The sequence below is a fragment of the Callorhinus ursinus genome, unplaced genomic scaffold (assembly GCF_003265705.2).
Source record: "Callorhinus ursinus isolate GAN/ISIS: 27379988/994484 unplaced genomic scaffold, GSC_fseal_2.0 scaffold26, whole genome shotgun sequence".
In the NCBI taxonomy this organism is placed as follows: Eukaryota; Metazoa; Chordata; class Mammalia; order Carnivora; family Otariidae; genus Callorhinus; species Callorhinus ursinus.
In genome coordinates this window covers 17,611,881-17,629,496 of record NW_027397088.1, presented here as the reverse complement: position 1 = coordinate 17,629,496, position 17,616 = coordinate 17,611,881, and the positions used below count along the sequence as shown (strand labels likewise).

At 43.6% G+C, this 17,616-nt stretch overlaps 1 protein-coding gene across 6 annotated transcripts in view; it reads left to right on the top strand.

Moving 5' to 3' along the window:
• KIF13A (kinesin family member 13A) overlaps window positions 1-9,565 on the top strand; it is a 205,226-nt gene extending 195,661 nt beyond the window's left edge. For 4 of the 6 annotated variants that reach the window (XM_073877616.1, XM_073877617.1, XM_073877615.1 and 1 more), the window contains 2 exons: window positions 3,527-4,318; window positions 7,156-9,565. In XM_073877616.1, coding sequence (XP_073733717.1) covers window positions 3,527-4,318; window positions 7,156-7,176 — 813 coding nt within the window. In that variant the 3' untranslated portion in view covers window positions 7,177-9,565. The remainder of the gene's footprint in view (window positions 1-3,526; window positions 4,319-7,155) is intronic. The other 2 variants (XM_073877621.1, XM_073877620.1) reach the window with 1 other exon arrangement.
• The last annotated feature ends 8,051 nt before the right edge of the window (window positions 9,566-17,616 follow it).

The following is a 17,616-nucleotide window of genomic DNA, read 5'->3' as shown; positions in this document are numbered from 1 at the left end:
CCCTTGATTCTTAAAGCAGGGTCTGCTGTCTCATCAGTTCGGGAAGACACACAAATGTACTGCATGTCTTGTTTGAATAAGATAAAGACAACAATATGCCTTTGGAGTCCATCTTTTTTTTAAGTCATGAAGCAGAAGAGTGTAAAGGAAATCACTTCTCCCTTGGGTCTTGCATAGACAGCATATGGTTTATTTCTCCATTTTGCAGAAGAAACAAAGGACTTGATGAGTGGCTTGCCTCAGGGTCTCACAGTTAATGAGAGCATAAGAACAAAGACCCTATCCCTCAGCAGAATTAGGCTGACCCCAGTGACTCCAGGTGCTCTCCAAAATAGTGCAGTTTCAATTGCCCTGGTATTGTTTCTAGAAAGGGCTGCCAGCATCTTAGTACCACGGACAGAAGTTTGGGGGCCTTAGGTTGATACAGTCCTTCCAAAAAGAGACCATCTTCCTGCGGCACAACACAGACCCCATCCCAGTGGAAGTGAAAATGACTTTAATTAAGTGAAACTCCTTGCAGGGAGTCACTGCTTTCGTGGGGGTTTTGATCCCTTTTTAAAATCAAGCTGTTTTGTCTGTAGGTAAATACCAGTTGCATAAACTTAATTGCAAAAACCAAATCATAAAGACTGTAGCTGTAGAGGGGCTTGAGAACTTGACTCCATGCTTCACTTTTTAGGTAGGGTTTTAATTCTTTGTGTCATTAAGACATAGTAGGAAGGTGCTAAGTTTAGTCTTCTTTCAGATACAATGATAAATATTTCTGGAGTAAAAGGTCTATCTAACCAGATTGCTTTAAGGTACAGTTTGAACCAATTAAGTGCTCTCTTTTTCCCCTTGAAGGCAATAACTTGATAAACCTTCAGTCTGTTTACCTGTTGGGAAACATTTCATCTCTCCTCAGTTTTCTTTTTTCTGGAATTACTTGTCCCTACTCCGCTAGCCTCTCTCTTTGGGTCATTCACCTTCTCCCATTCCCATCCCAGGTGTACAGCTGTGTACTGATCCCTATTGGAACTTAATCTCTCGGGGGTTTTGTAGACTCTTCAGTTTTTCCTAAGCTCATTCTAATCCTTTGGGAATAATTTTTTTATCTTCATGAGTGCGACAAATGTGCATGCACCTGTTTCTGCACAATAAATTCATGGTTGAATATTTCATTCAGCAAAGTTGTATTTTAGGATGACAGGCCTTTCCTCAGTCTTCAGAAGAAATAACTCCAGGCGTAAAAGGAGCCCCAGATTACTAAGTCTCACATTCAGATTTGGTTTTTCTTGCACCAACTAACTTTTCAGTAATTAACTGCACCAAAGACTCCTAGGCTTAGGGAATTATATTTCTTTGCCAACTTAAATCAGAAGGAAATATGGGGGCGGGGGGGCACCTGGCTGGCTCAGTCGGGAGAGCATGCAACTCTGACTCTTGATCTCAGGTGGTGAGTTCGAGCCCCATGTTGGGCATGGAGCCTACTTAAAAAGAAAAAAAAAGGAAATATAAAGATGCAGACACTAGGCAATTTTGAATCTAAACCCGTCAAGTAGAGAACGTAGAAAATACAGGCAAAAACTACTGATTGAATTCTGTCCAATCTTTGCTCCTTTCCAAACATTCTCCCCACCCTCTCTTTTGACAGTGCTACCTAATGTGGAATGTAGCTAAAAATAAGATGGCAAGATTAGAGTTGCCAAAATTTTGTTTTGCTAATTTCTGGAATTTTTTATCGCTGGTATTTGATAGTCACCTTTGATTAATAGCCATGGAATTAAGACACCGGATGCTTTTATGTAATGTATATTCGTTATTTTAAAAACTAAGGAGCACTGAAGAGCATTAAGGTATTGATTTAGGTAGTTAGCATCTTATGCAAAAGAAATTATTACTATAGGGGTGCCTATAATATATTTATAATATTATAAATAATAAATTATTACTATAAAATGCAGCAGATGAAATTGATGTTCATTTGTGAACTGCCATCTGACATATCCTTCGCTCATGCTCTGTCTGCTTCCTCTTTCCCATTCTCTCTCCTCGACCTCTTGAAATTATCCTTTAATGAGTAAGGTTAATGTTTTGGTTGCAGGTTTCACAGTCTCCCTGTTATTATACTGAATGAAATTTCCATCCACCAAGGCGCTTAGGTGGCTCAGTCGTTAAGCATCTGCCTTCGGCTCAGGTCATGATCCCGGGGTCCTGGGATCGAGCCCCACATTGGGCTCCCTGCTCAGCGGGGAGCCTGCTTCTCCCTCTCCCACTCCCCCTGCTTGTGTTCCCTCTCTCGCTGTGTCTCTCTCTGTCAAATAAATAAATAAAATCTTTGAAAAAAAAAAAGAAATTTCCATCCACTGAATCAGGGTCCAGGATTGTTCTAAGAGCAAGGACCCAAAGCCATAACACCATGAGGGCAGGGACTGTGCCTGTTTTTGCTCAACACTGGTATTCCCAGTTCTTAGGACAATGGCTGGCATATAGTGGATGCCTGATGAATACTCGTTGAAAGTCTGTTGTAAGAGGAAAGGAATATTTACAATGTCTTCAGATGTTTATGAGAGTAATTAAAATGCTAGATAGTAATTTTTTTTTTCAAGTAAGCTCTACATCCAGTGTGGGGCTCGAACTCACAACCCCAAGATCAAAAGCCACATGCTCTACTGACTGAGCCAGCCAGGTGTCATTTATCATTTATTTTTATTTGAACATAAAACATCCACATGCTTTATACTGTTTTCCACCAAATACAGAAGAATCATCCATTCAGGGACAGACTGGGGTGTTGAGAATATCCACTTCAGCATATTTACTAGTCTTTACAAACAGAATTCTAAAGCTCTTTGACGAAGGAGATTTTCAGTGATGGCTCAGTACCTTCCTCACCTCTGGCCAAATTCTCTAACAATGCTTCTCCAAACCCCTAGAAAGTGTTAACTTTAAGACTGTTAGTATTTTACAGCCCTACGATGTTTAATACAACATTGGGAACGGGTGTTGAAATTGTGTTCTTTGCTCTTTTCACTGTTGAGATCTTGATTTTACTGCCCTCTCCCCCCCCATAAAATAGCTCAGAAACCTACAAAGTACCTTCCTCACCTGCGCTTGGTTTCCCAAAGTGAGGATTGTAAGGGCAAATGAAGCAACAGCTTTTCTGTGCCTCCAGCTGCCCCTCTCCTCATTTGATTCCAAAAGGGAAAACATCACAACTGAACACTAATCATTAATTAAAATTAATTAAAAGTCTACTGCCCTTAAACCAGTGAAGGAAGCATTTCCAATTAGCACTGAGTGAGCACAGAAGAAATAAATCTCCTCCATATTAGGTGATAATGGGTTTATGCTCACAGATCTCTGAGAATAACGTATGCACCGTAGGTGACAAGATTTAACCAAACTCAGAAAGAAAGAAAGAAAGAAAGAAAAACCCACTAAACATGTGAATGTGAAAGCCTTTAATATGAATATATTTGAAACCTGTCTCGACAATAAAGTCGCTGAAAGGAGCTAATGAGTGACTTTTCCTTCATTACTACAGGACTCTGAGGAGGAGGAAAATGATCTGGAAGCTCTTAACAGGAAGCTGATAAGTTCACAGCCTTACGTACCTGTGGAGTTTGCAGACTTCAGTGTTTACAACGCCAGCTTGGAGAACAGGGAGTGGTTTTCTTCTAAAGTCGATTTGATGAACTCAAGGGTCTTGGAGAAAGAAGTATCCCGTAGCCCCACCACCAGCAGTATTACCAGCGGCTACTTTTCCCACAGTGCCTCCAATGCCACGCTGTCTGACATGGCGGTCCCTTCCAGTGACAGCTCAGACCAGCTAGCCATGCAGACAAAGGATACAGACTCCAGTGAGCATTATGGACCGTCACTTGTGCACGATTTCAGACCGTCCTCAAACAAAGAGTTGACAGAACTAGAAAGAGGCATGGGGAAAGAGAAGATAATTTTGGTGCCCCTCAAGGAAAACAGTGCCTTAGCCAAAGGGAGCCCATCGCCCCAAAGCATCCCTGAGAAAAACCCCCAAATCCTCTGTAGGACTGGCTCCTGTTCCGAACAAGATGCCTGCTCCAGCAGAAATGGCCAGCCAGCCAGAGAATTTTACCCCGGGGAAGTGACCGTAGAACACACCACAAATATCCTTGAGGACCATTCTTTCACAGAGTTTATGGGTGTATCCGATGGGAAAGATTTTGACGGTTTGACAGACTCTTCTGCTGGAGAGCTTTCGAGTAGAAGAAATCTGCCAAGTAAAACGGACCAGAAGAGTATCGCTGACGGGCCACCGGGCCCTGCGCAGCTGCATTCCTTGGTTGAGAGTGACCAGGTAATAAATTCCCAAGGCCGTCCTTTGTGTTCTGTCCTGTTGGTGAGCCTGCCTGGTTGTGCACCAACCCCCAGAGGCGCTTCACCTCGTGACTTAGTAGGAGAGATTCCCTCAGGTGCTGCTGACCGGGAGCATGGGCCCCCCGGGGAACAGGCTCGCTCACACTGCTGCCCGGCTGGCTCCGTCAGAGTGGAACTACAGAATATATAGGGCCGGTGGCCTTTCTTACTGGCCTGTGGGTTGATGCCAAATAAGGATCATTCAATCCCATATGCATTCCTGGAGATGTTTCATTACTGGCTATCCCAAGGCGTTCAGACAGCATCCGTCATATTTTATCAAATCTGTAATTTCCGTAATTATTAGAGAAACCATTGGTTTACGTATCATTACAAAAAAATACTTCCAGGGGGCGCCTGGCTGGCTCAGTTGGTTAAGCGACTGCCTTTGGCTCAGGTCATGACCCTGGAGTCCCAGGATCGAGTCCCGCATCGGGCTCCCTGCTCGGCGGGGAGTCTGCTTCTCCCTCTGACCCTCCCCCCTCTCATGTGCTCTCTCTCTCTCTCATTCTCTCTCTCAAATAAATAAATAAAATCTTAAAAAAAATACTTCCATTTAAACTGCCTCACATCAGTAATTGTCAGATGCATCCCAATTTCAGACACGTTTAAAAGGGGTATGGGTGAGGGGAGGGAGGCACGCATTGCAGAATGGATTAAAAAAACAAGTCATTTGGTGCCCAGAGCAGTTGAAGTTTGGGCTTTGGAAGTTAGCGGGTTGGTTTATTAGACTGTTTCCTTTTATAGTTTCATAGTTTAATTTTTTAGTGTAATTCCTAAACTAATGGAACAAAATGGATGTTTGCTCACAGTACTGAGGAAAAGAGCAAATGATATAAATAAGAGATTGTCTGCTTCTGAGGGCTCTGCTCTGGAGTGCCCCCACTGCTTCCCATTTGGGGTCAGAGCACATTCTGGTGCTCCCATACCCCACTGCAGCTGTGCGAGGGAGGGGTATGGGAGCACCAGAACGGAGCAAAACAAAGCTCAGACAGAACTAGAAAGATAATCTAGAAAGATCATCGTGCTGCCATTCAGTCTCTGCTTTGTTGAGGAAGTTCTTCCAGTTTGGTGGCTTTTCCCCCACAAGCTTTACTTCCTTTCCATACTAACCCTTAAAATTTCAGTGTGTGGTCACTTATACAGTACACTCATCCATATACTGCAAAAACCCTAAAGTGATTCCTTACAATTTAAAAAAAAAAAAACGACTTTTTCCCCTTTTTTCTCCAACATAAGACTAAGAGTAAAGTGACTGGTTACTGTCCTTGGAAACAAAACATTAATTTGTTTCAAAGTCTTTGGCTTCCTCTACCCTGGTCTTCAGGCAGAACCTGCCCTGTTGGCCTGCATTGGCCTGTCAGGCCTTCTTCCGGGAAGTCCAAGGGCTGATTCTTCCCCCTCGAACAGTGCCTCTCTCTTTTTTTAAAAAAGATTTTATTCACTGCATCAAAAACTAATGATGTATTATATGGTGACTAACATCATAAAATTAAGGAAAGAAAGAAGATCCAAAAAATAAAAATTAAAAAAAATATATTTTATTGATTTATTTGAGAGAGAGCATGAGAAGGGGGAGGGTCAGTGGGAGAAGCAGACTCCCAGCTGAGCAGGGAACGTGACCTGGGGACTCGATCCCACGACCCCAGCATCATGACCTGAGCCGAAGGCAGTCGCTTCACCGACTGAGCCACCCAGGTGCCCCTCAGACAGTGCTCCTCCAGTCTAAATGTGCAGCAGACTCACTGAGCAGTATTGAGGGAGCCTCTTCAAAATTCAAGGCCCCAGGAGTCACTGCCCCCTCACCTGACGTTCTGCTTCAGCACGGGGTGGAGCGGGGGGCTTGGGTTTTCAGCCTCTGCTGCAGTGATTGGCTGTCTAAAGGCTGCACTGGGAAAAGCAGGGGCTGCAGGAGAGGAAGAGGCAACAGTCCCTCCTCTCGTTCCATGGCTTGGATTATTTAGAACCAACCAACAGGAATAGTACCTGATTTTTGTTTTCAAAGGCTCCAGAATAGTATGTTCCTGCCAAAGATCCTGCTTTAGAAGTGGAATTTAACAAAAATATTTGTGGTTATCAGGTTATTTTTTTTTAATTGCTTTAGTATTTTTGTTATAATAGTCTTAGGTTTTAGTAAGTTGCAGTAACAATTTTTTACCTTAGCTTTGGGTCTTGCTGTCATTACTTTTCCTAGAAGCCTCACCTTGGGGCTAGGTTTCTCCCTCATATAGTGTAAGCCCTAGAATGGATTCCATAAGAAATCAGATTCCATGGGTCCCTTCAGGAAGAGCCCCTTGTGTGGGGTGGGTGATGTCTGGCTGAGAGTGGTCCCTGTGTGTGTGTTGGGGGAGGGGGGCCCTGTGTGTATGTGTGTGTGTATATGTGTGTCTGTGTGGCGTTGGGGGTGGGGGGGGCCTGTGTGTGTGTGCTGGAGTTGGGGAAGAGGGGACCTGTGTGTGTATGTGTGTAGAGTTGGGGGGAGCGTGTGTGTGTGTGTGGAGTTGGAGGGGGGCGTGTGTATGTGGAGTTGGGGGAGGGGGCCCGTGTGTGTGTGTGTGTGTGTGTGTGTGTGTGTGTGTGTGTGGAGTTGGGGAGGGGGCCCCTGTGTGTGTGTGTGTGTGTGTGTGTGTGTGTGTGTGTGTGTGTGTGTGGAGTTGGGGGAGGGAGCCCCTGTGTGGGGGGGGACTTGGGGGAGGGGGCGTGTGTGTGTGTGTGTGTGTGTATGGAGTTGGGGGTGGGGAGATCCGGAGCTTGAACTCACCAGCCTCTGCATTCTAGGGCAGCACGACCACTCGGTGAAAGGCAGCCCATGCTGCCCCGCAGGCCATGGCATCTTTGCTCCGGTTGCCTTGTGGAAGCACCAGCCGCATCTTTAAACCGTGCGGCGGCCCAGCCGGGGACCTCAGACCAGCGTGGAGAAGCCGTGTGCTTCATGGGCCACCTACTTTCTCCTCCCGAGCTGGGAGCAGTGGCACTTTGTCAGGCGGGTGAATCGGCAGCCTCTGCTTTTCCCAGAAAGCCAGAGAACCGAAAATCCTGGACTGAATTAAGCGGCAGTATTTTTGTTTTGCACTTAACTACTACACACACCCACTGTGTAGAAACCTCCACAGATTCAAACAAACTTTATTCTTATACAACTAATTTTAATCAGTTCTTACTGTAAAATCTGGAGTCAATGCTTTTTTTTTATAAATAATATATATGATGTATATGAAATGTATATCTATAGTATGTCTGTTCCGAGACAGACAAGACTGCACATGAAAATGCAGATAAAAGTGGTTTGTAGAAAATCATAAGGTACTGGACTTGGATACACAGCAACTTAGGTAATCATCTGATAGACGAGCAGATGAAAAAGATTTGATTGCCTAAGAACGAGGTCGCAAATCCCTCTTTGCAGAAAAGGTTCCAGAAGGCCGTTCTTTACAACCAAAGAACTTACGTAAGACTGCACGTGTTTGCTGTCCATTCCTGTTTCATGTGTACATATATGTCTGACTGCAAGTTTGGTGCCATATTCCTCTTGGCTACCAGGCCCCCTGTAGCTAGCTGTTCTCTGTCCTGTTGCATAAGCACACTGAAAAACCCCACAGCTATCCTCCATGGTCTTCCACCTGGCCCGGCACCTGCTGACGAGACATGGTACCGGAACTGTTGACACTGCCTGGGGCTCTGACTCCAGCCTTCCTCGTCCCTTGGTTTGGCCTGGCCAGGCAGGTGGGATGCGGAGAGCAGTATTACTGTAGGAAAACACGAGGACACGCCTGGAGTTGGGTTTGGGGAGGGAGGGGGATGTTGATTTTTGTCTTTTTGTGTTTTTTTTTTTTTTTTTTTGGATTGGTAGGTTCCGTTGTGTGGTTTTGCTGTTGTTACTTTACTTCCGTTGTTGGGATGAGCTCTACAGGTCACAGGTGCCCACTCTGCCATGTTTGCGGCAAACGACTGAGTACAGAGGACCCCGCTGTCCACGTCTTCGCTTGCAGAGTTCTGCTAACGGAGACGTCGAAGGGATGACGTGCATGCATTGTGACAGGAGTACTTTATGCACCTGCTCTGTAGAAGCCTGTGGGATGGGTGTGGATGTACAGCAGTAAATGCCTGTGGGAGAGAGAAAAGGCGTACAGCCTGCTGTACCTTTTTCTTTAAGTTCTTAGCACCAGTACATGAGTAAGATTTTGGAGACTAATGAAAAGCTGCTGTTCATGATTTTGTGTATAGTGAGCCGACTGTAGTATTTTACTATTGTCTGTTTAAAAAAAAAAGAAAAACTGTAATTTATATCCCTTTCAACTTTATTGTATTTAATTGGTTCAGACTGTGTGTGTGTGTGTGTGTGTGTGTGTGTGTGTGTGTGTGTTTTAGAATACAGACTGCCTAATTCAGATTTTAAAACATCAGTGGTTTGTCTTTAATAACTCTGCCATTAGCTGCAGATCTAACTTCCCTTATTCGTATGTATATGCATGTCCCTGTGGCCTGAACAAAAATAGTAACAGCCAACATTCACTGAGGGTTTACTGTGTACTAGGAGCTATTCCCAGCATTTGATATTTATCATCTTGCTTAATTCTCACAGCAGTGGGTGCCATGGGTGCTGCTATAATTAAGTGTTTGATGCTGGAAGACCGAGGGAGGGGGTGGGTGAGCGGGACGGTGGCATGCTTGCCTCAGTCTCCTCCCCATGTCGTGTCTGGTGATGTGTCCTGAAAGAGCAGGCCCCTGAAGGGAGGATGGGGCACCTTCAGAGTGCAGAAGGGCTGGGCCAGTCTCACAGGTTCCAGACTGAGCAACCAACATGACATCCGCAGCAGACAGGCCAAGGGGTGTCTGTCCCGTTCACAGCACTCAGACAAGTCTTCGAGAGAGCAAGTAGTAGTGCTCAGTCACCTGACAACTAGTGGCTAACGACAGCTTCCTGTGAGAGGTTTATCTTAAAATGGTAGCTCACAATGTTTTCAGAAAAATCTGTTGTTCGCGGTAGCCTTCTTTTTTTGTTTTTGTTTTTTTAAAGGTTTTATTTATTTGAGGGACGCCTGGGTGGCTCAGTCAGTTGGGCATCTGCCTTTGGCTCAGGTCATGATCCCGGCGTCCTGGGATCGAGTCCCGCATTCAGGCTCCCTGCTCGGCGGGGAGCCTGCTTCTCCCTCTGCCTCTGCCTGCTACTCTGCCTGCTTGTGCTTTCTCTCTCTCTCTCTGACAAATAAATAAAATCTTTAAAAAAAAGGTTTTATTTATTTGAGAAAGAGAGTGCGAGTTGGGGGGAAGAGGCAGAGGGAGAAGCGGACTGCCCGCTGAGCAGGCAGCCCGATGCGGGGCTGGATCCCAGGACCCCAGGATCATGACCTGACTGAGCTGAAGGTAGATGCTTAACCAACTGAGCCACCCACGCGTCCCTGTGGTAGCCTTCCTGAAGAGGTCAAGAATTAGACCTAGCCTAGTCTGGACAGACAAGTGTCTTATGTAGACTTCCAGGAGAAAGTAGAGAGCAGGGAAAGTCCAAAGTTGCTTGAATTCCATAGCATAGGATTGAGGGAGGAGAACAGCTATTTAATATTTAAAAAAATGATGAGTACAAATAGAATTCAAGACAAAATGAGCAAATTGTCATTCCTTCTGCTATCATGGGACTGACGGTATTTGGTCATCAACTTTGTTGTTATGACTTGGGAAGAGCAAACTGGTTTTAGCATGTAGGACAGTTAAATACAGGCATGTGTTTAACAGCTAACTTCCAGTATGACTAGTGTCATAACATTTGTTTATAGTTATTTGGACATACATTTTTATGTATGTATTTATACATAAAATGTATGTCCAAATAACTTATTTTAATAAGAATTTTGCCTTGTGTTTCTAGGGCACCAACTTACAGGAAGAATGACTTCATAAAAATACCTTTAGAGTTAAGTAAGAACAAGACAATAATTCTACTTATCCTGCTGTAATCAATACTTATTTTTGAAAATTACAATATTGAGGTTTTTGAACGGTTTGAAAAAAAAAAGACAACTAATGACCCAATTGATCTTTATTTCTACAAAGTAAAGCTTTCTGGTCATGTCATTAAGAAGTCCTGAAAGAAGATGTAATTGAATAAGAGTTCTTGCTTGCTTTTCTGGAACAAAAGGAGCCCAAAACAGAAAGGATGCTACCAATATACAGTCATGTGGAGAATGTTTGTGTTCACCCTTGAACTTCTTACTAACATGAATTTCTTTCCATGATATTGAGCCTACCTCCTACATTGTTTTAAAAGATTTTTATTTATTTATTTGACAGAGCACAAGGGGGAGCAAGAGACAGAGCAGGCAGAGGGAGAAGCATACTCCTCTCTGAACAGGGAGCTCAACGTGGGACTCAATCCCAGGACCCTGGGATCATGACCTGAGCCGAAGGCAGACGCCTAACTGACTGAGTCACCCAGGCACCCCTACCCTACATTTAAAAATAACAAGTCAGCCTGTGGTATTCAGGTGTTCTAACCCAGAGGGAAGGCAGTGTTCTAAAGCTCAACAGTCTCCCACCAGAGAGCTGGGCGTTACTGCCCCATCCTACGAGTGGGGAACCCGGAATGCAGTGAACCCTGTAGGAATGCCAGGCCGGCAGGCGAGCTCTGCCCAGCAGAACATTATGAACTGGAATGAAAACAAAAGCCAAACTTCTAAAATTCAACCCTGCTAATCCTCTGAGATGAAGAGAAAGATCACTGTAGATTCCAGCCCCCCCCAATACAGTGAGTTAATTTCAGTTGAAATAAAACTTAGTCTTTATCTTTCAGATGTTCTGGGGCACACACTCACCTCTGTGTACTCTTGGAAAAACAAGTTATTTTTGCCCTCTGTGAGGCTCAGTATCATTGCACACAGTTCTTAGAAGATGGTAGCTCCAGAAGATGCTTCGGGTGCCCCCAGTCACCATAATGTGAGCCCAGTTGGCAACAACCACCATCTTGGAGCTTATCATAGGTTTTCTCTGCAGCAGAGTGTGACCGAGAAAGGAACTCTTAAATCCTTATGGGACCCTATTCACGAAGACATTGAGAGGCTAATAGAACAATGAATGTTTTACAAAGAAAAAGGTAAGTTTGAAATTGGAGTCTCTGGAAGAAAATCAACTTGGAGAGGGGGAAAAAAGATCCAGTTTGGTTTTAGAATAGTATAAACCAACTCAACCCTTTCACGATACCTAAAACACCTGTAACTACTTAGATTTTAAAACTGGAATACGTGGGTGTTTGTAACAACTTCAAACCATTATTTTGGCTCTTCAGTCTCCTAAATACCTGCCTGAACCAAACCATACACACATGTCCTTAAGTTTCTTTGTTAGAGTTTGTCTTCTCTTAGTCTAGCATGGGCTTTTGGAAATAGCACAGTAGAGTAGATCTATTTTTCTTTGACTAAGTATCCAAGCCAAAAACCACACCTTCATGTAATTAATTAGTCACCCTTGTTGATCCAGGATAATCTGTACCTAGTGCACGGTCAACCACAAACAAGCCAAGCTGCTTAAAAACACCAGAGTTAAAATACTAGCCACAGCAACTGCCAAGAAAGCATTTCACCAAGAATGAGGCTGTAAGATCTAGCCACAGTACCACTTGCATTCAAGACTGTCCTGTTGACGCTATGAATGCCAGTTTCCCACGTTTTCCCCTTGTCCTTTTATATGTAGAGGTATATATTTGTGAGAAAGCTAGAGTATTAGTTACCTATTGCTGCAAAATGAAGTACCCTTCAACTCGGCAGCTTAAAACAGCCATAACGATCTCACGCGATTTCCACGGGTCCAGAGTTCAGGAGTAGGCAGTTCTAGGTAGTTCTGGCTGCAGTTTGCTCGGAAGTGGTAGTCAGGATGTCAGAGCTGCAGTCATCATCTGAAGGCCTGCTTGGGACCGCTTCTTCACCGAGTAGACCTCTTCGTGTTGTTTGAGTGTCCTCGTGATGTGGCGGCTGGCTTCCCCAGGGAGTGGTCCCATAGGGCACACAGAAGCCACCTTGCCTTTTATGACCTGGACTCAGAAGTCCACTCTGTCACTTCCATCACATTCTACTCATTAAAGTGAGTCCCTAGAACAGACCCACTGAAAGGAAGGAAATTAGGCTCTTCCTTTTGAAAAGAGGAATGTCTAAGAATTTGCAGACATATTTTTTTTTAAAGATTTATTTATTTATTTGAGAGAGCGAGAATGAGAGAGAGAGAGTACATGGTGGGGGGAGGGTCAGAGGGAGAAGCAGTCTCCTCGCTGAGCAAGGAGCCCGATGCGGGACTCGATCCTGGGACTCCAGGATCATGACCTGAGCCGAAGGCAGTCGCTTAACCAACTGAGCCACCCAGGCACCCTGCAGACATATTTTTAAATCTCCATAACTAATTAGGGGTTACATCGCTGAGGCCTTGGGATAAAGCAAAGCTAACTAGAACTTATGAGTGAATGTAGGAATTCACCTATTTATATAAGCAGTAGGGTCAAAAGGAAAGCCACATTTTCATGGAATAAAAAAGATATTAATAAAAATGAAAATAGGATCATTTGAATGTGTGAGTTATAGCCAATAATTGAACTGAACCAATATTCCTGGCAGAGGCGAATGATCAGAAACTATTATGTTTCTATTTATAGCTATATTTTCACATTTGATTCTTTTCAGATTTGCTTCATTAGAGGCACAAGCACATGAATATGTTTGATGGTTTTCCTCAAAATAGGAAATGAATCTTAGGAAATTCAATCACATCTTATTAAGGCAAGTAATGTTAATGATTAGCTTTAGAAATAAAACTGCCAACAAAAAAAGTTAATAGGATTTTTTTCCCTGAAGATATTGACAGTGGTAGGATTATTTTATTATTAAAATGTGATACATACCCAAATGTTTGGATATAAGCAGAAGGGGTTCAAAGCTCTTGAAGCTTATAAAATGAAACTTTTTTTAAGATTGATTTCTTTTAGAGAGAGAGCATGATGGGGAGAGGGAGAAGGAGAGAAAATCTCAAGCAGACTGCTCTGAGCACAGAGCCCACCTCAGGGCTCCATCTCACAACCCTGAGATCATGACCTCAGCTGAAACCAAGAGTAAGATGCCTAATCAACTGTGCCCCCTATAAATAAAACTTTAAAACAGGATAACTGGAAAAAACAAATTTAAAATGCAGGGATTTGGGGGGAGGAGCTAAGATGGAGTAGTAGGAGGATCCTAGTCTTGCCTCATTCCTCGAACAGAGCTAGAAAAGTCAAATCACTCTGAATACCCAAGAAATCGATCTGAGGACTGACAGAACAAACTGCATAACTAGAGGGAGAGAAGAGACCACATCGTGGAAGGTAGGAAGTGGGGAGACATGGCTTGGGGGAGACATGGATTTCGGGTGCCACAGAGGGGACGGAGCCCTGGTCATGGAGAGAGGCGAGAGAGAGAGAAAGCACAGCACACCAGGAATAGCTCAAGGAGAACACTTCCCCCAAAGCCATTGAGTTTTTGCAACCAGGGCTCAAAGACTGGAGTTGTAGAGGTCAGTGGCATGGCTGGTATAGAGCCCTGAGGGTGCTGCATTGCTCCTGTGGAGAAGGGGGAGCAGGTAATCCCGGGGCAGACTGTGCCATCTGCAGATTGAAGGAGAGACACTGGGAGAGACTGTTTGCTCTTCTTGGAGTGCATCTGAGAGAGGTGGCATTGCCTCTCTAGGGATGAAGGTGCCGGCAGGTGCCATTTCCCTCCCCCGCCCCTCAGCATGGGCACAGAGACACCTGGTGAGGGTGGCTAACCTGGACACTGGCTCTTTAGTGTACTTTGCTCCAAACCCCATGCTCCTGCTCACTGGTACTACCGCACTTCTGGGTCAAACCTGCATTCATCCCAGGGAGGGGAGACCCTCCCCACAAAGACCAGCACAGGTCCCCGCCACACTAGGTCCCTGCCACACTAGGTCCCTAAAGTTTGGAGTTTTAAAACTCAGCCAGCCTGGCTGGGATAGAGCCCAAAGTGCACTGTGCTGCTGCATGCAGGCAAGTAACCTAGACACAGTGTGAAAACAGCGATCTGAAAAAACACCTAGGATGCACAAGGGGAAATTATTTGCTCTTAAGGGAGAGCTTCCCAGACAGCAGCAAGCATGAACTCCCTTTTCCAGGGACAAAAGAGCTGGCTGGTGCCATTTCCCTCCCCCACCCCCAGCATAAACCAACCTCAGTGAACAGCACAGCACCAACACTGGCTGCCTAACCTGCTTACACCAAGCCCCACCCCCCTGCATTCTGCTGGTACTGCTTCTCTCTGGGAAGTGAGCCTGAAAACCAGCATAGCAGGCCTCTCCCCCAGAAGACCAGGGCAAACCCCCACAGGCACCACATCTCCTGACCACAGAGTTCTGCAAAGCTTCAGCTCTAGTGGAAAGAGCATCAGGTCTCTTAACAAGCAGACCAGAGCACACCTAGTTAAAACTTGCCACACTCTGGCCAAGGTCCAAATACTCCTCGCTGCAGGCGAGGACAAACTCTGCAGAGGACTGACCCGAGGGATACAGCAGCCAAGACGCAGCAGCAGAGTGCACTCAGCATACACCGGAGACACTTCCTGAAGCACCACACCCTGGACATTATATGACCTCTTCATAAATTCATTACTCTCAGGAGCAAGAAACATAACAGGCTTTCCTAACACACAGAAGACAGAGATGTAGAGAAATTGCTAAGACAGGAATTCATCCCAAAAGAAAACAAAAGGAGGTCACAGCCAGGGATCTAATCAAAACAGATATAAGTAATATGCCTGAACCAGAATTTATTTTATTTTTCTGATCCAGAATTGAAAGCAACAATCTTAAGAATACTAGCTGGGCTTGAGAAAAGCAGAGAAGACATCAGGGATACCCTTACCACAGAGATAAAAAAGCATAAAACCAATCAGGCCAAAATGAAAAAGCAATAACATTCAAAACCAATTGGATGGTTTGTGGTGATGACCACAAAGATGGAAGAGGCAGAGGAATGAACAGGTATAGAAAATAGAATTATGGGAAATAAGCTGAGCAAAAGAGGGAAAGAAAAATCTAATATCACGGAAGTAGACTTAGGGAACTCAGTGACTCCATGAAACCCAGTAACATTTGTATCACAGGAGTCTCAGAAGAAGAAGAGAGAAAGGGGGGCAGAAGGTTTATTTGAGGAAATTATAGCTGAGAACTTCCCTAATCTGGGGAAGGAAACAGACATCCAAAACCAGGAGGCACAGAGAACTCCTATCAAAATCAACAAAAGCAGGCCAACACCAAAACATACTGTAGTTACATTTGCAGAAATTTAGAGATAAAGAAAAAAATCCTAAAAGCAGCAAGACAGAAGAAGTCCCTAACTTATGAGGGAAGACAAATAAGGTTAGCAGCAGACCTTTCCACAGAAACTTGGCAGGCCAGAGTAGAGTGGCATGATATAGTCAACGTTATGAGTGGGAAAAATCTGTAGCCAAGAATACTCTATCCAGCAAAGCTATAATTCAGCATAGAAGGAGAGATAAAAATTTCCCAGACAAAAACTAAGTTTCTGGCCACTAAACCGGCTCTACAGGAAATATTAAAGGGGACTCTGGGGAAGAAAGACCAAAAGCAACAGACTAGAAAGAAACAGAGAAAATCTCCAGAAACAATGACAAAACAGTAATAAAATGGCACTAAATTCATATCTATCAGTAATTACTCTGAATATAAATGGACTAAATGCTCCAATCAAAAGGGTGTTAGAATGGATTAAAAACTGACACATGTCAGGGCACCTGGGTGGCTCAGTCGTTAAGTGTCTGCCTTCGGGTCAGGTCATGATCCCAGGGTCCTGAGATTGAGCCCCACATCGGGCTCCTTGGTCAACGGAAGCCTGCTTCTCTCTCTTCCACTCCCCCTGCTTGTGTTCCTGCTCTCTCTGTGTCTGTCAAATAAATAAAATCTTTAAAAAAAATAAAAAACTGACACATGTCTAGGCTTCCTACAAGAGACTCATTTTAGACCTAAAGACACCAGCAGATTGAAACTGATGGGATGGAGAAACATTTACCATGCAAGTGGACATCAAAAGAAAGCTGGAGTAGCAATACTTATATCAGACAAGCTAGATTTTAAACCAAAGACTGTAACAAGAGATGAAGAAGGGCACTATATCATAATAAAGGGGTCTATCCAACAAGAAGATCTAACAATTGTAAATATTTATGCCCCCAACTTGGGAGCACCCAAATATATAAAACAATAACAAACAAAAAGGAAGTCATTGATAATAATACAATAATATTAAGGGACTTTAACACCCCACTTACATCAATGGACAGATGATCTAAGCAGAAAATCAACAAATAAACAATGGCTTCGAATGACACACTGGACCAGATGGACTTAACAGATATATTCAGAACATTCCATCCTAAAGTAGCAGAATACACATTCTTTTCAAGTGCACATGGAACATTATCTAGAATCACGTACGAGGTCACAAATCAGGCCTCAAGAAGTACAAAGAGATTGAGATCATACCATGCATATTTTCCAACCATATTTCCAACATATTTTCCAATGCATATTTCCAACACAATGAAACTTGAAGTCAACCACAAGAAAAAACTTGGGAGGTTAAAAAACATCCTACTATAGAATGAATGGGTCAGCCAGAAAATTAAAGAAGAAATTAAAAAAATACATGGAAACAAAGGAAAATTAAAACACAACAGTCCAAAACCTTTGGGATGCAGCAAAAGTGGTCATGGTCACAAGAGGGAAGTATAGAGCAGTACAAACCTACCTCAAGAAGCAAGAAAAATTCCAAATACACAACCTAACCTTACACCTAAAGGAGTGAGAAAAAGAACAACAAACCCTAAAGCCAGCAGAAGAAAGGAAATAATAAAGATTAGGGCAGAAATAAATGATTTAGAAACAAACAAAAAACCCCAGTAGAACAGATCAATGAAACCAGGAGCTGGTTCTTTGAAAAAAATTAATAAAATTGATAAACCTTAGCCAGACATATCAAAAAGAAAAGACAAAGGACCCAAATAAATTCACAAATGAAAGAGAAGAAATTACAACCAACATCACAGAAATACAATTATTACAGAATATTATAAAAAATTATATGCCAACAAGTTGGGCAATCTGGAAGAAATGGATAAATTCCTAGGAAGATATAACCTACCAAAACTGAGGAAGAAATAGAAAATTTGAACAGACTGATAACCAGCAAAGAAACTGAAT